This window comes from Electrophorus electricus, chromosome 17 (genome assembly GCF_013358815.1).
Source record: "Electrophorus electricus isolate fEleEle1 chromosome 17, fEleEle1.pri, whole genome shotgun sequence".
Lineage (NCBI taxonomy): Eukaryota > Metazoa > Chordata > Actinopteri > Gymnotiformes > Gymnotidae > Electrophorus > Electrophorus electricus.
Window position 1 is genome coordinate 8,573,476 of NC_049551.1, and position 27,865 is coordinate 8,601,340.

At 41.5% G+C, this 27,865-nt stretch overlaps 2 protein-coding genes across 9 annotated transcripts in view; both read left to right on the forward strand.

The window, feature by feature from the left end:
* tln1 (talin 1) overlaps positions 1-9,785 on the forward strand; it is a 62,761-nt gene extending 52,976 nt beyond the window's left edge. For 6 of the 7 annotated variants that reach the window (XM_035535862.1, XM_035535864.1, XM_035535861.1 and 3 more), the window contains 11 exons: positions 12-128; positions 398-583; positions 724-831; positions 1,689-1,691; positions 2,616-2,721; positions 3,520-3,644; positions 4,296-4,421; positions 4,640-4,702; positions 4,934-5,116; positions 7,899-8,024; positions 8,217-9,785. In XM_035535862.1, the coding sequence (XP_035391755.1) occupies positions 12-128; positions 398-583; positions 724-831; positions 1,689-1,691; positions 2,616-2,721; positions 3,520-3,644; positions 4,296-4,421; positions 4,640-4,702; positions 4,934-5,116; positions 7,899-8,024; positions 8,217-8,351 (1,278 nt within the window). In that variant the 3' untranslated portion in view covers positions 8,352-9,785. The remainder of the gene's footprint in view (positions 1-11; positions 129-397; positions 584-723; positions 832-1,688; positions 1,692-2,615; positions 2,722-3,519; positions 3,645-4,295; positions 4,422-4,639; positions 4,703-4,933; positions 5,117-7,898; positions 8,025-8,216) is intronic. The other variant, XM_035535867.1, reaches the window with a different exon arrangement.
* Positions 9,786-10,543: 758 nt separating this feature from the next.
* tpm2 (tropomyosin 2 (beta)) lies at positions 10,544-27,504 on the forward strand. Of its 2 annotated transcripts, none has more exons than XM_027008998.2 (9): positions 10,544-10,819; positions 13,874-13,999; positions 19,906-20,039; positions 20,343-20,460; positions 21,591-21,661; positions 23,094-23,169; positions 23,730-23,792; positions 23,923-23,992; positions 26,384-27,504. In XM_027008998.2, the coding sequence occupies exons 1-9, from the start codon at positions 10,706-10,708 to the stop codon at positions 26,464-26,466; spliced, it is 855 nt and encodes a 284-aa protein (XP_026864799.1). In that variant the 5' UTR covers positions 10,544-10,705; the 3' UTR covers positions 26,467-27,504. The 2 variants fall into 2 exon arrangements, with proteins under 2 accessions (XP_026864799.1, XP_026864798.1); XM_027008997.2 differs by lacking the exon at positions 26,384-27,504 and adding an exon at positions 24,740-25,318 and having other exon boundaries at positions 10,548-10,819.
* Positions 27,505-27,865: the final 361 nt, after the last annotated feature.

Sequence of the window (27,865 nt, forward strand, 5' to 3'; positions counted from 1 at the left end):
GCCCTCTTTAGGTGATGGTTACGAATGTGACGTCTCTGCTGAAGACAGTGAAGGCCGTGGAGGATGAGGCTACAAAGGGCACGCGGGCGCTAGAGTCCACCATCGAGCACATCAAGCAGGAACTGACTGTGAGGGCTCTTCCCCCTTCATCCACAAACTCAGCTAATGATGGACTAAAACCAGGGATTGGTCGAGGCAATTGTGATCATCAACCTCATAGTGATGCTAAAATTGCTTGTGCAAACATTGTTTAAAACATTTTTTATCTAAGGATTTTGAACTTTGTCATTTCCACCAAAAAAGGTTTTGTGTAATGAAATTGGCCTCGATCTTTATTTGGGCCCCTTCGAGCCGTTAGGGGGTATATGGTGACCCGACTCTGTATGTTGCCCTCTAGGTTTTCAGCAGTCCGGATCCTCCAGCGAAGACGGCCACTCCAGAGGAGTTCATCCGCATGACCAAGGGAATCACCCTGGCCACGGCCAAAGCGGTTGCCGCTGGCAACTCGTGCCGGCAGGAGGACATCATTGCCACAGCCAATCTGAGCAGGAGAGCCGTCGCCGACATGCTGCACTCCTGCAAGGTGAGACCCCACTGGCTCCTCAGTGGCAAAGGGTGACTGCCACACTCAGTTCAGAGTTGACTTCCTGTGACTCATGAGGTCTCCATCGCCCTCCCTCGCTCTCAATTTACCTCTATCTGTCTCTCTGTCTCTATCTGCAGCAAGCAGCATACCATCCGGAGGTGAGCCGGGAGGTGCGGGCCCGGGCCCTGCGCTTCGGAACGGAGTGCGCCAACGGTTACCTGGGCCTCCTGGAACATGTCCTCGTGGTGAGTTATAGCACTCCCTGTTGAGCAGCATTTTTACTGCGGCGTTAGTTTTCGGTATACCCCGCACACTCACATAATCTCCTGGGGGTGTTGAGAGCAAACCCAGTGTGAAATACCTTTAGTGTCATTTAACCTTCAGCCTCTTGTTATTTCAGCGTCTTGCTGTAAACGTTTGGCATTGGCCAGTGTTTCAGCCACTGGTTTGCCCCCACAGTAACCTACTCTTAGTCCGGTGTTTCCTCAGTCTGTCCAGTTTTGTTTCATTTCATTATGATTTGTCACCTTTAGCAGGCATGGTGAGGAAGGGTAACGAAGAAAAATACATGAGAAGTATAAATCAGATGTAGAAGCCCAAATCACACAGTGAATGCTCATATTACTCCATAGTCCCACATCTGACCATGCCGACACTGCAGCAAACATTCAGATTACCACATAATCCCGCATCTGACCATGCCGACACTGCAGCAAACATTCAGATTACCACATAATCCCGCATCTGACCATGCTGACACTGTAATAAACACTCAGTCCACTACAATGTGTGGTAAAGTATGTGTGGGAAATAATGTCATGAACTGCAGATGCCTGATGGTACAGTCCTGACTCTTCTCTCCTCCCTCCCTTTTGTTTTTCTGTGTCTGGGTGTCTCTGTGTCTGGGTGTCTCTGTGTCTGGGTGTCTCTGTGTCTGGGTGTCTCTGTGTCTGGGTGTCTCTGTGTCTGGGTGTCTCTGTGTCTGGGTGTCCCTGTGTCTGGGTGTCCCTGTGTCTGGGTGTCCCTGTGTCTGGGTGTCCCTGTGTCTGGGTGTCCCTGTCTGTCTCTGTGTCTTTCTGAGTCTGTTTGTTCACCGTGGTAGCCGGTGAGTAGGAGTTGATTGACTTGCACAAGTGTGCACCTGCATTGTGTGTGTCCAGAAAGATTAACAGCCTTTTGCCCCCAAGAGCTATTCTTACCCTCTCACACATGGCTGAGTAGAGCATCTGTAACATTGTTATTTTAAAATAATGGGTGGAGTCTTTTCAGGCAAGGACAGTAGTAGGGGCTGAAATGTGTGAGCCTATCAGAGAATCAGGAATAAGGAATGTAAGCCATAAGAGTGTGTGAACAATGAGTTCAGATCTGGGAATAGATTTTGCCTAATGAATATTATCCAAGATTAATAGTCTCTCTCTTATAATGTTTTACATTGTTTTCTCTGAAGTGTATATATATGATGAATTTATGATGAATAAAAGACTGCTTTGCATGGATGTGCATTTAAAGTATTCATAAATTAACAATTTACCTGAAAATTTGGTGGATTGTGTGTTTTGAAATTAAATAATATACCGTCTTAATGCAACAGTAAAAAGATCTGTCAACATTGAGTGTGAATATCTGAACCCACGCTTTTGCTTGTTTTTGCTCAGAACATATGCATTGATTATTTACATATATGGGGTTAAAACAATTTGCATAAGAGTATAATGCCGTCGTCAGACTTTGAGAAATGGTTCCACATGGGTTGATGATTATTTAATGTGTGTGTGCGCGCGTGTGCGTCTTCCTTTTATTTTGTGTGCTTTGCTGTTGCTGCAGCTTTTCTTAGCACCGTGTGTGAATGAAGCGAAGAATGCATGCGGGTCCACAGGGCTCCCAACCTAACGCCAGCCACCTGTTACAGTGTCACCACAACACTGAAAGAACACACACACACACACACACACACACACTCACACACTCACTCTCACATATGCAGAGCCGTAGGTGTAGTTGTGCTGACCTCGTCTCTGTCTCTCCCCAGATCATCCAGAAGCCCACTCATGACCTGAAGCAGCAGCTGGCCAACTTCTCCAAGCGGGTGGCCGGCTCAGTCACCGAGCTCATCCAGGCAGCCGAGGCTATGAAAGGTGCTCTTCCAGCTGCCTGTAACCACCCAGTCTCCCCGCACCCCCACCCTCAGGGCCGTGTGCACCAGGAGCTGCCCGCTGATGGCTTCTGCCATACCCCGTGCATTTTGTCCTGATCTTTTGCATTCACTGGCTGCTGGGATGAACCACAGGGGGAGGGGGGGGGGTGAACGCTGCCCCCTGGATCCGTAGCCAGGTATCAGGGCTGGTGCTCAGCTGAGCAGCCCCGGCTCCTGGATTTCTCTTCCTTACGGACAGCAAAACCTAAAGCCAAGCAGGGTGATAACACCCGTGTCTCAATTTAACAGATGATGCATGATTGGAGTATTTAGGACTGTGTGTGTGTGTCTGTGTTGGAGAGAGAGAGAGAGAGCAAGAGATTTATCTTTGGGCCTGAGCAGTCAAGTCCGTCATTCCCGTCATTTCTAAACCCTAACGTCTGTTCTCCCGCTGACTGTCTTACGCCTGCACTGCTCGAAAACTGAGATGACAGCCTGACATAGTTGGGAGACATGGAGGGGTCATTTAGTAAATTGAGTGCTGCTGATAGTCCCTCAGCAAATAACAACTATGTAATGTGTCCAGTGAAACCAGAAAACAGGGCTATAGGGTGACAGATTGGTCCAAATCTAAATGCCTGTACTGCCCTTTAAGGTCCATCCAATCCAAACAGTCCTCTTCGGTCCGCTTTGTGCTTCAGTGTTAAACTCATGCCTGACCAAAGTAGCTTAAATTCAAGTCCAGTTACGCACATCAAGCGTCACTTTCCTCATCTCCATCTTTCTGCTTTTCTGGCAGGCACTGAATGGGTGGACCCTGAGGACCCCACCGTCATCGCTGAGAATGAGTTGCTGGGAGCAGCGGCCGCCATCGAGGCTGCTGCCAAGAAATTGGAGCAGCTGAAGCCTCGGGCCAAGCCCAAAGTGAGCCTAAAGCTCCAAAAGAATCCCTACCCCGCATGCGCTCTCTCTCTCACTCACTCACTCACTCACTCACTCACTCACTCTCTCTCACACACACACACACACACACACACACACAGAGCTGCCTGCAACAGAATTAACCACTTGGTCTCTAATGGGGGGGGGGCTTAGCCACACCACGGGTTACTCTGTCTGACAGTGCCATTACTATAGGGGGAGCCCTGTTTTGTTTTCTCATCTGCTTTGTTCTGAACTGGTAACTGGGACGAATGTGTGTAATAGCTGTAATATGCTATTAATAACACAAGGGACCCATCATCTGAGAAGGATATTTGCTTTAATATGATGCTTTGTGATGATTGGATGACCACAGTTTGCTGGAAATTCAACATGCTGGCACATTCTTGTTTGCTTCACACAGTTTGCACTGGGACGAAAGGTAACCCACAAAATCGTGTGGAGTATGTCAAGTCTTGCAACATGAATTCTGTTACGCGGCATGAATCACTCTCATCCCACACACAACGCGGAAACGAGCTCCACTACCATTGTGTCGTTTCCCATCCAGCATGCTCTGTATAATCCAGAAAGGTGTCTGTTGTGTGACGTGTGTCAGAAATGACTGTGACACTGGTCTGTGTGTCTGAGTAGGAAGCCGACGAGAGCCTGAACTTCGAGGAGCAGATTCTGGAGGCGGCCAAGTCGATAGCCGCTGCCACCAGTGCGCTGGTAAAGGCTGCGTCTGCCGCGCAGAGAGAACTTGTAGCCCAGGGCAAGGTGAGCGTCCTCTCCGAAATCCAAGCCGGCCAGCGTGTCCTCTCCTAAGACATCCCTTCACAATATCCAGTAAACTGTGATTTATTACCATTGTGTCTTTTACAGAGGCTCTGTCAGTACATCTGGATGCCGCTGATGCCTGTTTTAGAAGAGCAACTTTGTTTGAAAGAAAATGATCTTTTAGGGCTTTAAATTTGTTTGTGCTTCTCTTGGTTCAGGTGGGAGCTATCCCAGCGAATGCAGTGGATGACGGACAGTGGTCTCAGGGTCTCATTTCAGCTGTGAGTTCTCTTTACACTGGTTGAATGTCTGTCATACACACATGTGTGTGTGTGTGTGTGTGTGTGTTCTTAGCTTACAGATAGAGCTATCGGTCTCAGAACTGGAAGGTGTTGTTTGAAAGCTCTCTAAAACTACTATGGCCAGACAGTTATGGTGGTGTGGTTGCCAAAGTGCAGAAAACACATCACTTTACAATTATTGCAGGTGAGAGGGTTTGCTGTGTGTTCCAGGCCCGCATGGTCGCTGCAGCCACCAACAACCTGTGCGAGGCGGCCAACTCTGCCGTGCAGGGCCACGCCAGCGAGGAGAAGCTCATCTCCTCCGCCAAGCAGGTGGCCGCCTCCACCGCCCAGCTGCTTGTGGCCTGCAAGGTGAAGGCTGACCAGGACTCGCAAACCATGAAGAGACTGCAGGTCAGTGTTGGTTTTGTGCTGGGAAATGGGGGTTAAAAGTGGACTAATTAGGGAACGGATTGTGGGATGAAAAAGTCCATATTTTGCTTTCAAGAGTTCTAAATCGCCTCAAGAGACAGTATCATTTAAATAAATTTAAATAAAACTTCCGTATCATTTAAATAAATCTTCTGTACTGTCCCTTTTGTCCTGTTAAAAAGAACAGAACAGCAGGGTGGTAGGTGTCTTCCTAATTAAGCTGGAGAACTCGGGCCTGAAGCGAAGCGGCGAGTCGACGAGACTTCCTGAGCTCTCGCACTCCTGTCTCTCTCGTGCTCTGTCTTCTCCCATCATTTCCTTTCCTGCATCTCATATGATTCTCCTCACACTTTATTACTTGATGGTGACTTGGTTTTGATGGGCTGTAAAGTCTCTCAGACCCATGCTCTCCAGCACAATTGATTGCTAGGGTGCTGCAGAGGCCATGGATACGTGCAGGTCTCCACTCCTAGGGTTACGAGGCATTCCTCTCCAGCTCAGCTGTCCTGTTAGGCTTAAGCCATTCTATGTTTAGCCTCTATTATACTCGTCCTGCAAATATGGGTTAGTTATTTTCTTTGAAATTCAGCCTGCATCTCAGAGGGTCATGTACAGTTTTGCTGTTGTTATTTTTAAGGTTATTAGTCAAAAATGATGTCTTGGGAATATGTTGCTTTCACACTGCATGTGACAACTTATTGAACAGGGAGTGACCATGAAAACGTCTGTACTGGCATCGTAGCCTTTTACTTAAGTGTCTAAAAGCAAATACTGTAGATTACTGGCAATTGGTCCTCATTTATTTCCAGCCTACAACCATACATTACCCTTCCCTGCCTCCATCACCACTAATATAATTATTGAGCTCGTTAAGGTTCTGCAAATATACCTATCCATTTAAGATTCTGGCACTTCATTTGGAATATATGCGAACTGAAAAGATCTGGTTCCATGGTGTCTCAAGTTCTCTTCTCCAATCAGCAGAGGCTTAGCTTTGTGAAGGGCAGTGGCAACAGCTGTTCTAGGTTCCTACCCCTCACAGGTCAGTCAAACGTCCTCCTCACCTGATGCGCCATAGTCGCCAGGACACTGGGGGGAAAAAAAAACAAAACGCTGCTTTCTAGTAATATCCTGCTGCAAAGTGCTGAAAACCTGTAGCCCAAGGATAACCTAGTACCATGATCCCAGGTCTCTTTAGACCATATATGTTAGTTACATAAGTGCCAGCATCTCATGTGAAGCCTATTAGAGTAATAGATGCTGGTTTTGTTTTGTTTGTTTGTTTGTTTTTTATTGTTTCTGCATAGAAACATGGTGTAGATGATAAGAAGACTCTCCAGATGCCAAATGCATGTAAATCCTGAGAAACTATTTATTCAGTTCGTCCAGTTAAGAAGTATTTTTATTTAACCCTTTTGACCCTTCACAGTGGGGTAGAAAAAGTTTGAGAGACAAGTTGCTGTCAGGATGAAATAGTGGATAAACTTTGAAACTTGTGAAATTGAAGAACTTGAGAAGTAGAGGTTAGCTTTGAATACACATACTACCTTTGTCAGTTCACTTGTGTCTTGTTTTATTAACATTTTGTCATCCTTGGCAGAGCTCTTGCAAATATTCACTGGAGAGAATAAACAGATGAGAAGTCCCTCTGTGTCACAAGCAGGACTTGGGTCAGGTCTTTTGAGAGCAAGTCGTGGGTCATGGCACTCCTTAATTCAGTGGTAATTGTTGGTCAAAAAGCTGAGAAAATCATTGTGAAAAGAGCACAAGGAAACATGTTTCTTGTTGAAATTGATGGTTTTTCAGTGAGATTCATATTTGTCAAGAATTTCAGGTTGAACTTTTAAAGCTTGCTGGTGTATGTTCCCAGTTTGCCATTCCACCACTAAAATAAACTCTGGGGGTAAAAATGTAGTTGGGATCCTTGTCCTCAGCTGTAGCAAACTTACTCTGGCTTGGGTTAGAGCTCCGTTGACATGTACCAATAATTTGGGCATCTGAAATGACTGATGGTATCCCCCCCCCCCAAAAAAAAAAAAAGAATTGCGATTTTGTCAAGAGCAGTGCCATTGTCTGTGTGAGGAATGCTGGTTTTCCTTCCAGGCGGGCGTTATGGCCTGCACCAGGCAGTAGAGAACCCTGGCATGCTGTGTGTGGGAATAAATCACGTGTCCTGGCAGACCACAGTGGGCTGGGTTGTGAAGCCTTTTCCCCTGACTTCCCTCACTGCCTCAAAAGGCAAAATGAAGAAAAAAGAAGTACATGAGGACAGGCTGTAGAGGAGTCACAGAGACGTGTGTTTTGTTTTGAGTGAATCATGGATGGCGGGCTGTTCCCTCCCCGTCTTCGGCTCAGTTGCCTTTTAAAGTCATTTGGAGAGTCCGTGCAGAAGCAGTGTTGGGGTTCATCACAGAAACTTCAGGAGCCTTGCATTCTCCTCTCACGCAGGTTGTGGATGAGTGCCGACGGGGGCCTTGATTTCTGCACTGGCCTAGCTAATGTTACCAAACTTTTAACACTAGACTGTGACCAGACTGATCTGTAGTTCATTTCAGTGTTAAGGATATCTGGAGTTCATGATTTCATTTAAAGCCAGAAACTGTCCTTTTTATATGGTAACTAATAGTAACCAATAGTGTGCGAGATTAAATGTGTGCTCCCAGTATTCAGTGTCATAAGCATAATGGGATTAATGGAGATTGTATGAGATCAGTGTTGCTGTGAAGGGTTTAAATCTCTGAGACACTCCGTGTTGTTTCTCTAGGCTGCCGGCAATGCTGTGAAGAAGGCTTCAGACAACCTGGTGAAGGCGGCACAGAAGGCTGCGTTTGAGGCCCAGGACGACCAGGCCGTGATGGTGAAGAGTAGGATGGTGGGCGGCATCGCTCAGGTGAGGCCATGCCAACTGGTGAAGGTTGCTTGTACTCAGACTGCCAGCAACTGGCATCTCAGAGCAGGCCGATCAATGTCATGTCATTTTCATGAACCCTAGGAAGTTCCTTTGCAATTTGGTGCGCAAGATTGTGTGCTTACTGTGTGTGTGTGTGTGTGTGTGTGTGTGTGTGTGTGTGTGTGTGTCCAGATCATCGCCGCTCAGGAGGAGATGCTGAGGAAGGAGCGGGAGCTGGATGAAGCCAGGAGGAAGCTGGCCCAGATCCGCCAGCAGCAGTACAAGTTCCTGCCCTCAGAGCTGAGGGAGGACGGCCAGGAGCAGTGAGGGCCTGTAGACACCCCCGTCCACCCCTAACCTTACCTTATAACCCTGCATGCACGGAACACACACACACACACACACACACACACGAACCTGCCACTCAGGGCAGCTGGGCCTGAGTGCTTTTCTGTTCAAGGCTGGCTACGATCACAGGCTCACACGCTTGCAGGAGCAACATTCGGGCTTTAATAATTAAAGATGCAATGGGTAAAAAAGTGAACGGTATATCAGGTTGTCTATTTTAAGCTGTTGATTTCTTTCTTTGTTTATTTGTCCTTATAATGAGCATCACCATTGCTACTCTTTTTGTCCCAGCATATGCAAATAACTGCGCTTTTCATAGAGCAGTGTGATTTAAGTTAGCAGTAGATTGTTTAGTTTAGTTCGAGGTATCTAAAATGCATGGGTCCATGCTGCAACAACACTTATTGTCCATTTTTATTACTCCTTTCACACATCAGCCACTGGCTCACCTGAGACTGTGTCGGAGAACGGTATTTTTTTGAGAGCTGTGTAACTAGATGTGTAAAGGTAGGTGGCTTCTGGGTAAGGGGCTGCCACTCCACAAAGATGCAGGAGATATGCAGCTATAAATCTTGCGGTCCCCTGGATTGACCAAATTGAAGTGTAAAAGAAACTTTGACCGTGTCAGTGGGTGACGGAGGGATGTTTGAAACAGTGTTTGTGACATCTGGTCAGCTTCCAAAGAAGATGCGGTTTGAATGAGCAGGTTGTGAGGCCTCTTCAGCCACTCAGCCAAGAACAATTCACTGCATATTTGTGGCAATTGGACCAGCAGTGCAATGATTACCTTTGTGATGAAGCAATTCATAGAGAGAAAACATATCATTTTTAAAAAAGAATAGAAGAATAAAGCTATGAAAATGTCTTTGAAATGGTATCTTCTATTAAATTTATATGTTAATACACATTTTGTCAGTGTTTTGTTTATATGAAAAGTTAAGCCTACTGGCAATTGTCAGTTTTTTGTTTGTTTGTTTTTGGTTTTTTGTTTGGTTTTTTTTGTCTGTTGTGGAGTATAAAAGCCATATTTTTGTTTAATATTTTTGTTTCGGTTCATGCGTTATTGAATAATCTGGTGCTACAGACGTTATGAATTCCCTGTATGACAATTGCGTTAACTGATAGTATACAATAACTAAGAGTAGCCTGGACCGAAAGTTAAGATAGATCTGTCATCTGCAGAATAATTTGAGAATATACTGAAGGCATAATGAAATCTTAATCTGTATTTGGTTAGTAATGGCACAGAAATTGAAATAGCCAGGTATATTCATGAGTTACGTTACATTCAATGAATATGAAGGTGCCTGCATGTGTATGTAAGTGTATACATAACTGTTAACATTCTCCCATTTTAAGTGCACTTAATTCTGTCTAACTTAACAAAATCATATAAATTCACTCTTTTCCAAAGATTTCTTGTTGCCTTTGTTGTTTTTCGTTTGGTTGTTTTTGTTTGTTTGTTACAGCATTTGGGAAAAGAGAAGTTAAAAAAGAGACAACCAGGAGCTGCCTGGACCACCACCACCTAGTTTTCTTCTTCGGAGAACATGACCCGTACATTATTGTCTGAAGGCCTGTGTGCTGATCTAGTATAGACATTGACTTGCAGTGATTCCTTATGGCTTTACGTTATGCTGTGAGGCACTGCACCCCTGTGATAAAACACAGTCGACGCCACATTTAAGATTACCTCATCAAAACCGTGTAAACTTTCCAATACGAAGTAGAGCGTGAGTTGCCGTTTTAGCTTTTTTTCTCCCACCTCTTACCACTTCCAACTAATGAAAACTTAAGTGTGAGCTGCGTTGAAAAGCGGTTACCGATCGTGAATCTTATCTGAAGAAACTACTTTAAAGCCACAACGTTGTAAATAAAATGTTTGTTTCCCTGCTCGAAAGTGAATGTTTAATGTGACTTAATGACATGGGGGGTGGGGGGGGACCAGTAGCCTAGTATTTGTCATATACTAAGGTCATTTCCCCAGTTTCTACACGTAACACATCTTGTAACTCCGTGCACACAGAGATACACAAGTCATTCCACTCCGATTGGGACACTGTGGTCAAAAAAAACAGAGCCTCCCAAAGATGGACAAAACCCTATCGTCACTCATTCGCCGAGTAACTCTAGAGAACTCCAAAAAAAGTCTTGTGGTCTTTTGGAGAGGATTCTTGCCTCGCCCACTATCCAGTCCAGTTAGCCGTTGGTGTTTCACTCTCCTGGAGCGTTTGGAGCTGTTCGCATCAGTCCTCTGCGTCTGTCCAGGACTCCGAGAGTGTCACCAGGTCGTCCGACTTCTCATCGAATAGGAAAACCCCAACGAACCAACCATGGAGGCCATCAAGAAGAAAATGCAGATGCTGAAACTGGATAAAGAAAATGCTATAGACCGGGCTGAGCAGGCAGAAATAGACAAGAAGGGAGCGGAGGACAAATGCAAACAGGTATTGGAGTTGACGTGATGAACTTAAAATGAGTCATTTAAAATGTTTCAGAGCACATAGGATTATCTTTTGACAATTATTCAGTATTAACTAGACGTTAAATATTATTCATGAAATGAGATGGGGAAATTAGAATTACAGAATAAACATGCCACCCATTCTGTGGCACAGCTTTACTGACACACCCACGACTGTATAAAATGTAAAAGTGTAGCCTGTTCCTTCACGTATTTGAACAAAAAAGCTAAACATAAAACAATAAACACAAGTTTTAGCTATTGGTGGGTTATGTTATGAATTGAATACTAACAAGTTAGAGTTGTGCAAAATAAAATAGTTTTCATTGGATGCTGATTTTTAGAAAAGTATTCATTAAAACAAACTAAAGGTAAAATTAACAACTGTAGTATCGGTATGGGTAAATAAGAGAGATTTTATGACATCACAGCGCAGCATCAAGTGAGGCCCAGTTCACTGCTTTTAGTGCATCATTACGCATACTATCAGAAACATAGCTATTATTATTATTGTGCAGTTTTATTCCATATATAAATAGCAGATGCAGAGTTCACCCAGTACAGAAGTGTATGTATGTATGTATATATATGTGTGTGTGTGTGTGTGTGTGTGTGTGTGTGTGTGTGTGTGAATATATATATATATGTGAATGTTCAATTCTACAACACACTTTCCACGGTTGAGTGACCCAACAGCAGACTTGAGTGACATTCTTAGTAATTTAACAAATTAAGAAATATGAAAAATTCACATTTGAACTGTCCCCAGCAACCAAAGGCAAAACCAGAAATCTTCACTTACACCTGGAAGCTAATGAGATAACCAATCATTGCCCTTGATTAAACTCAAAGTGCAATGCAGTAATGTTATATTACATTATGTCTTCTGTCACAGAGCCTGTCGATACCCCAAAAGAATGACATGAGGGAGATCAGTGAAATATTTTCCTCAAAGTCATTTCTGATGACGAGGCTTTCTGGCCAATTATGGTTTCTGTGTTCCTCTCACTAAGGCTGTTACTCCTCCCTCCTTTCACAACTTTTGCGCCTCTCGGCTAGTCGGAACGCGGTGGAGCTCCGTTTTTGTTTTCGTTCCTCTCCTATGCAAAGAGCAAGTCCTGGCTTTGGATCACTCGCACAGCTCCATGAAGAATGCCTTTCTCTCATTCCTTCCCCTTATGTCATTCCATAGCCTTTCCGAGACCGCAGACGGTTCTATGAGGTTTGGGCCAGAGCATGCTCATGGAGTGAGGGCTTCGTTTCAGCTCAACACTGAGAAAAGATGCTGGCCAAATGATCACCTTTTATTTCCTTTGTCAGGTTTTGTAAGTTGACAGACAGTATTATGTGCTTCTGATTTTTAGATATTCCCTTTCTCTAAGAGGCACTTAAGTCCTTAGAGACTGATGATTTACGTTGAATATTCCCTTCGCTTTTATGTAAGGAACGCTATCTGCACACAGAAGCATGCGTCCTTGAACATTTTCCAGCGCTTGTCTGTCTGTGAAATACAATGTCTACCAGCAAATATCCACTTATTTAATGTCAGATCACAACATTACAGAGCCTGATTTGTACTTCTCTTTATTTTGTTAGTTTAATCCAACAAGCCATTTTAGGACATTTAAAGGATAAGACAAAATATTTTTTTTAAAAACAGATTGCTCTTTAATTCATCCGCTGAGGCTCATGCTTAGAGGCCTTTGGTCCCAGCATCCTTGGGATCATATTTAGTTTTGGGTCACGCTGCCTTCTTGGAGCTGTTGCCCTTGTTTCTCGGGATCGAGGCTGTGTGTGGGGTCAGATGTCACCCAGCCCAACCACACAGTCCTTTAGCCGTCGTCCAGTGTTTGGATGAAAGAGGCTCAGATCCCACACGAGGGCCAAGTTGCTGTGCCACATGTAGCAGGTGCCCAAAGACAGGCAGAGTCAGGGCTAATGTAATGTAAAAACGCTATCATAAGCGCATAGTGTTCACACCAGCATCTCTGGCTCTGTCACTCACAATGGTCTTTTTATAGTCTTTTTTTTTTTTTTAATTTCTGGCTTATGGCCTATTGTATGCCCCCCCCCCCAAGTGAGAAGAGGTGGAGTAGCAGGTCATGCTTAAAAAAGCTCCGGTCATCCTGGCCGCCAGTTTGACTTAAGCAGGTTAAACTTAGGGCTATACTGGTCCATGATGGCTTCAGGCCTAACCTCTTATAATGGGAAAGCCAGGGCTCCTTCCACATCAGAGTCACTAGTTTTGGTCCATCACGGAATGCCTGAGAAGGGCTATTTCACTAGCTCCTAGGAAGCTTTAATCATGGCTGCATATGAATCGTGGTCTATTTCCATTGCCAGAGTTGTGGTCTCTGTTGCCATATACAGCAGTGGGCCCTCCCTAGGGATAAGAAGAACACAATAAATAGAAGCTAGTTTTTAAAGAGCTAGCTATGTGTTTGACGCCACCTGCTTGGCTTCTCGATAATGCAGGTTGCACTGGGTGGGTGGGTAGGGGGGGTGTTCATTTAATGTCTGTTGAAAGGGGAGAATGAACATCATCAGCTGCAAGCCGGGTAAAGGCCTTCAGCATGGAGCCTGGGGCTAAGTTCCCTTTATAATCCTGTCCCCATACCACCCACACGCCATCTCCAGCCTGCCTGACCTTCAGCAGAACACCATTAATACCTCTAGCTTGGGGTAGGCTAGCCTTCACACACCCTTTATCATGCTACCTTTAAAGATCTGTATCTTCTGACATTGTTGTAAAAAAAAAATAGATGAACAAGCAGCTAAGAATCTAAGAATGCTCTGGCTTGTTATGGTCAACTGTCACATATCCATTGTATATTGTATGTTTTGATTTATATTTTGTTAAATATTTTATATTATATAAAAAAATGTACAAAGACAGTTACAAAACAGGCTGGTAATTAAATAAAAGGTTGTTGTTATTTTGAACTTTGTTCAAAACAACTGCTTGATCACAAACAGTTCACTGCTTGATCGACTGACTGTTGCAGAATACTAATGTATGTTTGTGTGTGTGTTTCAGCTGGAAGAGGAGCTGCAGGGTCTGCAGAAGAAACTGAAGGGAGTGGAGGACGAGTTGGACAAATACTCAGAATCACTAAAAGATGCCCAAGAAAAGCTCGAACAGGCCGAGAAGAAGGCCGCAGACGTAAGTGACATAACTCAGAGTAACACACACACTTACTCACCCTCACACATGCTTGCACACTCTAATCAGAGTGAATGACCTTCACACTACTCAAAACTGTGCCGTGTGTCAAAACTTTAGGTAAGTTCATGGCTGTTAGAAACTGCACCCTTTTCACTCATTTCTAAACCAGCCTGAGACTCTTTTGAGACTTGGTGGCACCGGGTTTACTTAATAAACCACTGATCATTTCAACACCACATTTTAAACATATTTTCATTGCCAAAATGGTGGTCACACCCCATGAAATATGAACTGCTACTTTTGCCTAGCTACAAATTACTGCTCTGATCTCAGATGTTTTCTCTGTCTCCCCTATGCGGTCGCAAAGAGTATTGCCTCCTATCATTGCGGTCTGTGCCCATCAGTCACTTATTTAGGCTGGTGCTCCTCTTCTTTCCATTACATTAAACCCTGCCAGGAACAACTGAGCAGGAGTCTCGCGATCAACAACTGCACAGGAGAAAGTGGCAACCGCTCCTCTCCATCACATTCTGTAAACACTTCATAAAAGCTGTCAGCACCTCCATACAAATACCATGTGTTTTAATCATCGAGGGGAAATAGCGTCTTTTTGAGCCTGGCCCATGTGATTGTCTCCCATTCCCCTACAGAATAGCTATCTTCAGACTTTTATATCAATAACTTTACTTATGGTGACTCTAAAGTAGTTATGGCGGGAAAGAGGAAAACAGGCCAGGTGTGACCTGTGCCTCCTTTGAAGCATCTTCAACATTTTTGTGAACACTTAAGAACTGTCATGTTTTGTAAGCACTTAAGAACTGTCAGGTTTCCAGGATAAGAAGAGAACGGTATTTTAGCAAATAATAAATATGACATTATGGTGAGATGTAAAGATGCTCAGCTATCCATGAGCTAGCAGAATAAGCAAAAATAACCTAACAAAATTAAGATGGCTAGACCTACTGGCAAAATGCCAAAAAATTAAAGGTTGCACAGTATAACCCAAATACTGAGCATCACAGAGCTGAGCATCACAGAGAAATACATCTTGTGAAATGGCGCATATGTTGGATATCAGTAAAATATTACTCTTCTAATGGCATAGCTGGTGTTTAGCTATTAAACACATGGGTGTTTGTCTGACCATTTGTACATACGCAACATTCAAATATAAGTTCATGTGCAAACGACCAGGATAGAGAAAAATATCTCAAAACATTTTATTGACAATAACAAAAATACGTTTTGTTATATTTTGGTGTTTAAATTCTCACTTAGCATAGACTCTGCTACAAATTACAGAATGTGGTTCATAACTATTTTATTACAGCAAAACATATGTTTTTATTAGTAAATTGTTCAAAACAAAAAGGGTGTGAACTACCTGGGAGTCTACCTGAGGCAGACTGGGGGATAAGGTCTGCGCTGACTTTTCCTCAGACTGTTTAAGTGCATTTAAAGAACGGTTTCATTCTACTCTACTGCAGATGTTACCAGAAGTAAATAAAACCTAATCATCATTATGCTGCTTGCATAATGCTGACTGACATGAATACTGCCATATTTATATTTTTTGGTGAATCTTAAAAACATCGATTTACTTTATAATATTAAATCTAATGCTAGTTGTTTATGCAAGACGTAATACCCAATATTGTCTAATATATAGAACTAGAGTGGTCATTAGAATCAAATGGTTGTAACGCTGAAGCATCTAAAGGTTTTTGACCAGATATATTAATTCAGGACGCAAAGTATGCAAACCTTTAGCATGACAAAAATGCAACAAAAAATAACCCAACCCCCCCCCCCCCCCCCCCATCTTCTTATCTTTCACACAAAAGCGTCACAGATGAAGAAAAGTCTTACTAATTTATCAGATTCTTTGACCTTTTGGGTGAGAATGATGACTATGCCCAGTGAGACTTTGTATTATTATTATGTGACCAAAGAAGGAAAGGAATTGAAAGAATGCAGCCATTTGTTTATAGGGATCTGAAGTAATGTTTTCCAGCTCACCACTTCACAATTAGTGTGCCTTTCCAGACACCAGAAGAGCTCAGGCATGCGTCAATAAGTTATAATTCTTCTCTAGGTTAGAATGCTTATGTTTAGAAAAGTCCAGGATACTTTTTAGTGAGTCACTGAAATGTGGGACAGCAGTCATTACGTGCTGTGTTGCAATCACAATTACGCGATATTACGCTGGTGATAAACTTACCACATCTAACAGTTCTTATAAGGGGCTGTAATCGTAATTGTGTGACAAATTAAGTCTATGTTTTCTGTAATGAATATAAAGAATAGGTTACGTGTTTCGGTTATTCCTGTATAGCCATAATGTGGTCAGATCTAACCTCTTGTATTGTTTCGCACAGTATACGTCACGGTGTATAGTTTTTGTCATCATTTATTTTTCCCCCTCTAGCTCTCGCAAAAACTACACGCGATCTACGAAGTAGGCTAATACATAATCTTAACTACATCACGATATACCGTCCGTATTTCATATGAACCCGTGAAATATTTGATGTACTAAAACTAGGCCACTTATTTAAAACGTGAGCGGCCTGTGACTTATGACGTCATCTTAGATAGGCGAGGGGAGGAGTCACGGCGACGTTGCGACACGCACCTTCTACAAGACAATTCTCACCTCGAGTTTAATATTTGTGCAGGGCGCCTTTAGGAGACAAGCCTCTGAAACATTAGATGACATTCTTTTAGCTCTCACAGAAACATCGTGTATTGACTATTAGTTTTATTTCGTGCTTTTGGTAATTTAGGGTATCTTTTGTGCATAAGATATCTTAGTGCTGAAAGCTCGCGATAAATACTTCAAAGACTAATCGGTGCCAGGACTCGGTTATTTGTAATGGCTGGAGTAACGTCCATCGAAGCTGTTAAAAGGAAAATTCAGGCATTGCAACAACAAGCCGATGATGCCGAAGATCGTGCAGAAGCACTTCAAAGGGAAGTGGACCTCGAGAGGCATGCGAGGGAAAAGGTGAGATGGTTTCTGTAGGAGCCCGTGTAACCTACGTACAACCTACAGAACTGTAGCCTGACCGTTTAGATTTACTTTGGATTTTGAAAGTTTAGGTCCTCTGACATGTAAGAGTGTAAAATTTGGCATTGCTTTGGTTAATTGCATTGTAAATGTTGTTCGTTTCATAGGATAGATTTTGACGCACGAAGAGAAGATACAGTTACGATGTTGCTATAGTGATTTTACCACAGGCAGGTTTTCCCCATCATGGAACAGGGAACAGTATGAGATCTCTAAACTTGAAATACGGGACTGCTGGGTTTTGTCTTATGTTCTAGTCAAGGGGGTAAAATTAAGAACAGGAACATTGAACACACAATCATAATTAAAACAATGCTCCTCAGTTTATAAGTTGGTGACCACTGACACCTTTTTGACAAATTTTGAAAAGTTAACTCTGCTCATAGGTGAATTTTGACCATAATCATTAATCAATGTTAATGTCAATATTATTTCTCTTATTTTGAGCTCTTATTAATTAATTAGAAAGTTTGATAATACCTATGAGAGCAATTATATGTGAACTGGAAATATGGGAAGGTAAAATGGTGTAACCTTGGTAGGTTCATGTTCTCAGATTCTGGTGCCACAGATACAGCCTGGTATATACTGTGATCGAATTAGTCCTCTCTTTCACAAATGTACTCTATGATTCTTTATCATTTTGACCCACCAAGAAAAAAACAGCAAATTTTAGACCTTTTATAGTCTAAAGTCTTGCTGTGATAGTAACCATAGCAGTTTGACCCAGATAGAACTCGACTGTTTGGTCGACCTGGTTCCACTTCCTTAGTCAACCTGGCTCTTCTCCCAGAAAGCAGACAGTTAATAATTTCCTGTTCTTTTCAGTGCCCATTGCAAAAAGACCTTGAGATCACCCAAGCTTCTCATCTTTTATGTCAGACACCTGTTGCCTGTCATTGCCATAGACAATATATCGGCAGATGTAACTCGGGAAGACTGTCAGAGTAATTGTCAGAATAATTGTCAGAGTAATTGTCGGTAAAGGTTTCTTTGTTACTCAGTCAAGGATTTCATGAGGCATTTGTTGGCAGTAAGCAAGTACTAGTAATATCCAGCAGCCAGGAATAAAGTATGAAAGTGCATTTCCTCTAACACAATATCATTACAAGAGCACAAGACAAATGAGTTATGCATGTATATTGTTTGCAAATGTACTTTGGTAAAGAGATAACAGTAAATAGCTCTTTTCTCTTTGAGGCTGTATGTATGAGGCTGTCTTTGAGGCCCATTGAATTGTTGTTTTATTAGTTGCATTTTCACCAGTTAATCAATTCATGAGAGTGATCTTAATGTGAATTGTTCATTTTTAGCTATTGAAAATATTTGGGATGCCATGTGTGGAATTCCATAGCAGCCCTGCTGAAGTTGACTGGAATTGGCTCAGTTTGAGAGAATTTTGTGTTGTGGAGTGAAGAAGACTAGCTCTTTTGTGCTGCTGGGACCGTGGCATCTGGCTTAGTGGGAGACTTGGAATGCTGGAATGTAAGTGCGGTACTCCAATCACCTCACTCATCAGTCTGCATCTCCCCCTGGAACTGCTGCTTCATGTGTACACACCTGGAGCGGAAGACCACGTGAAGGGATTTCAGCAAATGCAGAAATGTAGTGTACACTTTAATATACAGTTACAGTAATAAATAGGAATACAGTGTTTGCATTAGAGAGGTATCACCATTGTTTTGACCTTCAGTTAATACCCCATGGTGGTGAGGTTTTAATGTGAATTCTGTGATGGCCAGGATCTAAAACAAAGACTTGAAATTATAACTACCGCTGTTACTAGCACTAACTGGTAATAGATTAATAGAGCACTTTTTTTTTTTTTTAATCAAAGAAGCTACAAAGGCACCTAGTGAAAATAACAAGAAAAAAATATATGTGTAAAGACTTGGATACTGCATCATATTCAGCACAGACATGATATAGGAATATTATTATGTTTGTCTTCCTTTAAAAAGATATATCATTGCTTAATTAGTAGTCTGAATTTAGCTGGTATTGTAAGAAGCTGTCAGATGAGTAAATTGTTGGCTGTTAAAGTCCATGAGAGAAAGCAGCATTCCTTTTTATGGGGCTCACAAGGAAAGATTGTTTTAGATTCACATTACATGTGGTGTCTTTGCAACCAAGACAGTGGCCTTAACACAACCACTGTAGAATGTATCTTCAACTCCCAGTGGACATAAGCCTTTGAAATGTTGTCTCCAGTCTGACAATGCAAAGCAACTCCAGCGTGCTAGTTAAGTTACTTGTCCATTAATTTCCATATAGCCTGCCTACTCTTTCCCTGTTTAGCAAAAGACACTTACAACGGAATTACCCATGAAAGTCCCAAGCACATAGAACTTAAGATAAACAACATAACTGCTTTTTTGACCTTCTGTTTTGACAAGTGGGGGCTGGCGTTCTCCTCTCTGGGGCAAATGAACTTTGCATTTTGATGTTTATTTGAAAAGTAAATAAAAATATCCAAAGAAAATGGCCTTCAGTGTCCCATGAGAGGGATTTCTGCTGATATATCACCTCTGGTTTCCCAAGATGTATGTCTAAGTAAAGATATATTATTTGCTTTGGTAGCATTCAAAGGTCAGCTCTATTCTGGGGGAAAAGCTTTTGGAAAACAGCTGTATTTTTTAACCATTCAGATTAATAGTTTTGGGTTTATAACACTAGTTCAGCCAGAAAAGCAGTTTTAAGTTAAATGACAGGAAGATAAATCATATTCTTGTCATATTGCAGTGCCATCGTTGGCTGCTCAGCACAAAATTCAGCATGTATTCTGTGAATTGTGGCTAAGTCTGATTGACCATTGGCTGTGCTGTTCTTGTAGGCAGAGGCTGAGGTGGCCTCCCTGAACAGACGTATCCAGCTGGTTGAGGAAGAGTTGGACAGGGCCCAGGAGAGGCTGGCCACCGCTCTGCAGAAACTGGAGGAAGCAGAGAAAGCTGCAGATGAGAGCGAGAGGTTACTTCAATTCAACATTTAATGAACGCGCATGAGTAGGCACACATGTCCCAGTGAACTTTGGTGATTGTGTGCCTGTTTCCGTTAGACCTTCTCAGTGTGACCTTCCATAAAATAAATGAGAGATTTCCAGCACAGGATGTGTCTAATGGGAGGCAGAATGATCCAGTCCTGGTGGTAATTATCTGGCCCAGCTGTGATGAAGACTGGACAGAGCAAGAGCCTGATCTAAGACGGCAGTGCTGGAAAAGACTACGATAAATTCTACTAACCACACCTTTTTTGGCTTATATTGGTCCACAGAGGAATGAAGGTCATAGAGAACAGAGCAACGAAAGATGAGGAGAAGATGGAGCTCCAGGAGATGCAGCTGAAGGAGGCCAAACACATTGCTGAAGAGGCTGACCGCAAATATGAGGAGGTGTGTAACCCAGGGTTCCGTACTGGGTTCAACACTATTAACCTCTTTTCTTTTTTATAGATCTGAAGAGATATCAGCTCAATTGCTATCTGAAAGTTTGTTGAAAGAAAAGAAATGAAAAGTTTGAGGATCTCCCAAGCATCTCTTTACTAAAAAAGTTTGGACAGCTCCTCTGAGGATTATTGAAATGTATTTTTAAAATATCAAAAATATAATTCACATTGTTTTCTTAGTTCTCTTTACATATTATCATCACATTAATTCTTACAGCACAATCTAAGCAAATGGCATTTGAAATGCACGACTATCTGAGAGAAGTCACACTGAAAGTTAACAGTTACACCTGTAGTTAAATATCAAATTCAATTTCTAGTTAAACGTTCCAGTTAGAGCCCCATCTCTATGGCCACTGCTATAGGCTTAATTATTGTATTGTGTTTAGACATGGTAAGTGCTTGGGGCACTTATAGATGGTGTGTGCCCTCCTACTGCCAACCAACTGATTAAGCTAACAGGGTTCACTCTGTTTAAGAACATTAAGGCTTTCATTGAACCTAGACCACTACTGACAAGATATTATTTAGCCATTTGTTCACATGAACATTAATATTAACATGACAGTGGCACAGTTGTGGGCATTTTTACATGTGTCAGGTCTACTGCTGGATTTCGAGTCGTCACTGAAAAATGCCCTGCCTCAGATGTCCTTTTGTCAGAAATGATCCTTTACTGAAAAGGTGAATGACAAACTGCATGGCAACTAATAGGACTACAGACTTTGTGTTTCTAGTAAAGTGGCTGTTGAGAGTGTGTACTTACTGATCAAGTGACAAAGGAAGGCTTCAAAGTTTCAGGAGTGGAATTAGAGTAGGGAAAGCACAAAAAAGTACAGTGCAGTGAAACTTCAGGAACTTGATTATGAAATTCTATCTTATTGTGGTGTTGTCATTATATCCTTCACACATTTGCTCTGTATTGCGTGTAGTGTGTTCCGTGACTCCAGCAAGTCCTAAACAGGCGTAGAAGTGCAATTAGGCATACATTAGCCTCTATTGTTTCAACTGGAGCCGCAAGTGTTCTTGCAGCTGTGTGTATTTTGAGGTTTGAGGTTGTTTGGTGTTTGTCTGCAGGTGGCTCGTAAGCTGGTCATTCTTGAAGGTGACCTAGAGCGTTCGGAGGAGCGTGCCGAAGTAGCAGAGGCGTGAGTATTCTTTACTGTCAACAGCAAGAACCCTATACAGTTGTAACTGGTAGCTAATGGCTCAAATCATCAAGGCATTTGTCTTTACTGATTTATTAAACACTTATGAATCAAATATACTCCTGTGCCTTTAAAAATAAATCTAAATAGGTGTTTTGATCTTAGTACATTTGTAGTGCTAATCTCAGTTTTGGTTAATTGTCTTTATATTTCTAGTACACGTCTAATCATGTATGCAGTACTCGATTCATCTGTGTGTAATACTTGCTCTGTTGTGGTTTTCGAAATCACATTGCTGGTTAAAATTATGCATGAACATTTACCTAGTAATATGCATTTCTGTGGTGCCTGAAAAGACATTGAAAGCAACAGGCAGTAGAAATGATCAGTGAAAAATTAAATATATATGGTTAGATCACTTCCAAGAATATGGAATTGGACACAGCTGAAGAAAAGCATAATTACTATATCTACTTGTTTGTGTGCTGACGCTATTCTTTTAGTCACCCCATTCTGTGCTAAGAAAAACAAATCCAAGTGTGAAAGAACACCTCTAGGGTGCACTAACCACAGAAAGTGTCCTCTCTCTCCCTTTGTTTTCCAAATGCATGCACCAATGCACCCCACCCTGGGACACACCACATTCGTGATTCTCCCCCCCCCCCCAATCTCCTGCTCTCCCCCAAATTCCCTTCATGTTGGACTAACCCAGTCGAGTCAGGCAGCTGGAGGAGGAGCTTAGACTCATGGACCAGAATTTGAAGTCCATGATGTGCGGGGAGGAAGAGGTACTGCACAACTACCCTTGCTTCGGGCACTCTGTGGCTAATGCTGGCTCTTTCTCTCCTTTGCTGCTGGAGCTCACTAACTTTATTTGCTGCTTTGCTATTCTCCACTGCTGTGCTTCAAGTGGCTTCTCCCTCCCTCCATCACTCTTTTCAGTCCCTCTCAGCAAAGTGCTTATCGGTAAACCATCCACTTGGCAAAGGTGGCCCCCACTAAAGCCTTAGGAAAAAGACTCCTAAATAAAAAACACTTTTGCTAGTACGGACTTTCTGAATCTTACAGAAGCCCTTAATTATTTCATGTAACTAAAATAAGTTAAAAGGATCTGAAATATCAAATGCTTTAAATAGAGCTAATCGTTACATTTTAACTGAGTATGAAATGACCAGTAAAGTACAATATACACTATGTGTAAATTTGCGAATTCAAAAGTCCTTTTCATAAGGCATTTTAGCTAAGCACTTAGCTTAGCTAAGCAACATTGTCTGCTGGTATTATCAGAAATACCTGATGTCCCTCTTCAGGGTGGGGTCCCCTTAGCTTAGACTTTTGCTTTCTACATCTTCTCAAAGTGCTCTCTCTTTCTTCCTTTTTCTCTTCTCTTCTTCCATCTCTTTTCCCCACAACCTCTCCTGTTATGGCACAGCAAATCTGGTGACCTTGAGGAAGAGTTGAAAAATGTCACCAACAACTTGAAGTCTTTGGAGGCCCAGGCAGAGAAGGTAGGAGAAACTGCAGCAGTTGGCCATGTTACCATAAAAAGCCAACATGGCCTCCAAATTATACTGCCGAGTACAAGTGCACACACCTGCGCACAGGTGTTTGGGTAAGAATAAAGATGGTTACTAATGCACGTTGCTAAAAGGCGTAGCTCACAACATCATCGGCCCAGCGAAGAAACGAAAGCCTTGTTTATATTCAAAACATTCTGAAGTAGATTAGACTTCATGGTGCTCACACAGCTATCTGTGGTCAGGTTTTTATAATATTGTTAGTAAATAAAGTGTGTGAAAGCACAAAAATAGAATGACACTTAACTACTTTATACACACAAATAGTACATGAACCCCCAGATAAAAGCATTAGGAAATTAGTATTAAAGAGCTCATATTTGATTGTGCCACGCTGTTATATTTGAACCCCGTGCTCTGCCTCTGCTCTTGGATCACTGCTCTGCACTTTCTCTATTTCAACACAAATTGTACAGTGAAAATATATTGTTGTCATACCTCAGGCAATGTAATTAGTATCTTTAATGTTTCCACAATTCTTTGATCTCTAGTACTCTACAAAAGAAGACAAATATGAAGAGGAAATCAAAGTTCTCACTGAAAAACTAAAAGAGGTGAGCAGTGTGGTAAAGCATTTAACACTCTGCTACGTATGTTATGCACTACAGCGTTTTAGATGGAGAGAATCAGTGTTCCTTTTCTCCTCTCATGTTGGCTGATTTTCAGAAATTCTCTTTTTCTTAGGCTGAGACTCGTGCTGAGTTTGCAGAGAGGTCTGTGGCTAAACTTGAGAAGACCATTGATGATTTGGAAGGTACATTTACAACTATTTGATTTACCAACATCATTTTTGTGATGACTTTACCCTTTAATACTTACCTGCCTTTGGGAGTGTTGTCCTCTACCTTTTTGTCATTTACATTTTCATTTTTCAATGCTTTTCGTAGCATATCCGCCTTCACTTGAAACACTTGAAATAACCGTGTGGCATGTTAGCAAAAATATTGCTTGCAGTGCAGTGAGCTGGTTTAAAGCGATTTCGTGTTATCTGTGAACAAACTGGTTGTCAAGTTGTTAAGATTCATATTTTTATAATATTGGAAGCCATTTGCTTTGAAAGAGCAACATTTAAATATCACACAACAGTTGATGTTGACTATTAATAAATAAAGAAGATAAACTGGTCGCTTATGGATTGTCTTTGATTGGAATAACTAGCTACATAATACTAACAAAAAACTTGAAGTTTCTTGCCGATGTTGTTTGCTTATGTAGCTGGCCTAGGATAACGTCTGTGCATTTAAACTGCAAGTATGTGTTGTGAGGTTAGATTAGTATTATGCATGAGCATGTATGTGGACTGAATTCCATATCCCACATCTAAATGTCATATCCATAGTTTTATTGGATAATTAGAATGATGGCGATTTGCTTTTCAAGTGAAGTTATAATGTGTACAGATACTTGTCCTCTATCTGACCTGCTGTACTTTTCCCATTCTGTTTTTATTTTGTCTATCTTGTATGTCTGTTCCCTTACTGTGCCTGGGGATTCAATACAGATGAGGTGTATGCTCAGAAACTGAAGGGCAAAGCCCTCAGTGAGGAGCTGGATCTGGCTCTCAACGACATGACTACTCTCTAGATGCACTGTCTCCTCCGTCTCTCCACACCTCTGCCTTCTTTATGTCCATGTCCCTTCAGCTCTTCTTACTTGGCGCGTCTTATATCTGGTTCGCCTGAGATTTGCTCATTATCATAATCAGCTGTTGTTTGTATTTCCTGCCTTCCATTCCACTGATTAGATAAGATTGCAGCCCTGAATGTTTAAGCATTAAATCAGATTCCAGAGCAGAATGCTTAAAAAAAAAAGGTACGCCTGTTTAGTCCCTTAATGAATGAATTTGATATGGCGTGCCCCAAGGAGTCCTTTTGTGTCCTTTGTTTTTTTTCTCCTGCTTTACCTGCAGGTATGAACTATGTGTTCTTTTTCCTTACTCGTCTGTTCTTATTGCTGTCTCTGACCTTTTAGGGTATCTGTGTTTACTCCTCTTTTTTAGTCTTCTGCTGCAAGTTGTATTTGTTCTGTGTGTCTCTAGTGCTTTCACTTTCACCCTCTGTAATAAAAGGCAAAAACTTTTCTCTGCATTCTGCCGCTTTATTTTTCCATTTCAACACATTCTTTCAGATTCATCATAAATGTATTCAAATGTTTTGCACTTCTAAATAGGGTTATTCAATTTTACTTCCACGTAAAGTTGGGAGATCTGGTGGGATAACAAAATAATAATAGTTTAAGAAATTATTTTGAACAAAAGGTCAGTTCCAGCTTTTTCTTCGACCAGTTGTGTTCTCCTTTTTCCTTTTCTCTTATTTAAAAAAAACCTGGGATGGATGAGTAATTATTTTATAGCGAGCGTGTTGTCATGTGACACGCTGCTTAAAAAGAACTATAAGGTTAAATTTGGCTTCCAAATTCCAAGCACTTTTCATGACATCAAATTTCATAGTCATTTGCAAATGACCACTCAGTCATATCTTTTCATATCTCTTCATATCTTTTATACTCTTTTTTTCCTGACACCTTGTAAATAGATATTAATACAACAATCATTTCCTCTCCTATTGATTCTCCAGTAACATGTACCAAAAAAACATGCAAGAAAACGTTGTTTTGACCTGAAGGAGCATTTTAGAAACATTTCAAAGCAGCCATGACTGTTGTCCTATTAATTCTGTCTAGACATTGTGGCTGAAGCAGAGGGTGGAACAGGTGTACTCCTCTGTGACTGCTCCTTTGTTCCCTGTGAAACCCAAACCTCACCTGACATTTCGGTCACACAGCGAACATTCTCAGTGAGCCCCACCTCCTTTAAGGATGATCCTCAAGACAAGAATCCGCTTTCTCTTTATGCTGATGTGTGCAGACCAACAAATTTAAACCATCTTCTGTATTTAAGCCAATTGTAACTTTAACTACCTTCAACCATCTACTTATTCAAGTTCTATTTTTCAACATTTTAACAAAAATTGGATTTATCAGTATGTTTTCCTTGAGTTATTCTTGTGTTTATTAAGTATATATCACAAGATGTGTCATAAATGTTAAGAATTTCAAGTGGAAAGCTCCAGACTTTTGCTCCTTACCAGATGTATTCATAGCCTTGTTTTCTCACGTTTTCCTTTTTGTTCCCTTGTACCACCAGAGAAACTAGCCCAGGCAAAAGAGGAAAACCTAGGCATGCACCAAGTACTGGACCAGACTCTAATGGAGCTGAACAATTTATAAGGCACAAGCTCTGCATCGCACACAAGAGTCTTACACAGCATAGAGCTTTCCAACTGGGAGCAACACTCCTCATCACAGAACATGTGCACACATCCCTCCAAGGGGAGAGGTCTTAATAGCTTAAGTTTGATAAGTTACAGTGTCCTGAAAATTCACTTATTATATACATGTAGATGCCCCATTTAAGACAAGGTTTTACTGTTAGTCATATACAATAGTATATCCATCAGCATCAGTAGACTCAAAGATGTTTGGACAGCAAATAAGTTCACTATATTAGTCTCACAGATCTATGACCAAAATTACTTATTCATGTATTTACTAAAAAGCATTTGTCATATCTGGGAAGCCATTTGTCTTTTCAGTGCTTTAATTGTTTCACAGTTTTGTCCCCAGAGCTTTTAACTATTACAATGTTTTACTTGCAAAAAAAACCCAATTCAAAACAGTGGGATGCCTCTCTTCTGAAAGTTATTATCTGAGTTTTTTTTAATATGGACTGATTTCACATGCGTAAACCAAGTATGAAATCATGGGTAACTGTAACATTTCTGGAAAAAATCTGATTCTTGAACTCCAAAGTCTTTTGAGACTGTTTTTAACATTCAAAAAAGATAACCTCAAGTAACTCGGTGTAATTAGAGCCTCTTCTAAATTACCAAGTTTGGTGGTATTTTAAATAGATCTTAGACCTGTCTGTAGTTCATAATTCTGCCTGATCTGCCTCTAGTTAGTATAAACTTCCATTAGTACTACATTTAGTATTGTTAGCACTAACACAAACATTTGGAGAACAAGAATGCTTATTTTGGTACACATAATTTCCTAATTTATTCTAGTTGACCATATACCAATTAATAAGAGATAATTGGAAGTGTTGAAACACTGTTTACAAATATGAGATTGGTCCATTGATTTATTCTCCAAAAATGGTTGCAATGGCCAAAGCATCAATGTTTATTAAATTCATCATCCTTTATTTTACAACTCAGCTGAGGTGTGTGTTTGTGTGTATGTATATGTATGTATGTATGTGTGTGTGTGTATATATAATACACACACACACACACACACACACACACACACACACACACACACACACACACACACACACACACACACACATACTTGTCAGTTCTCAATGTTTGAAGGATGTGCCTAAAATTTTGTTTCACTATAATTTTTTCTCCCTTTCACCATGGTGCATTAACTCTGAGATTAGTAAATGGCTGGTGTATGAGGGTTTTTTTCCCACATGAATGACCATTAAAACCTATATTGGATATCAGTATTATATTTTAAAAAGATGATCTTAAAATAAGACCCAGAATTTTGATTAATTAATATCTAATTGAATTATTCTTAATTGTTGCTACAGCCTGTTTTAATGCATTACATA

Bases quoted from the DNA above. Each gene is read 5' to 3' on its own strand.
- tpm2 (XM_027008998.2), top strand. From the start codon at position 10,706: ATGGAGGCCATCAAGAAGAAAATGCAGATGCTGAAACTGGATAAAGAA. The intron at 21,662-23,093 runs GTGAGTATTCTT...GTTATGGCACAG, and splicing joins CGTGCCGAAGTAGCAGAGGC to CAAATCTGGTGACCTTGAGG. The intron at 23,993-26,383 runs GTACATTTACAA...TTGTACCACCAG, and splicing joins GACCATTGATGATTTGGAAG to AGAAACTAGCCCAGGCAAAA.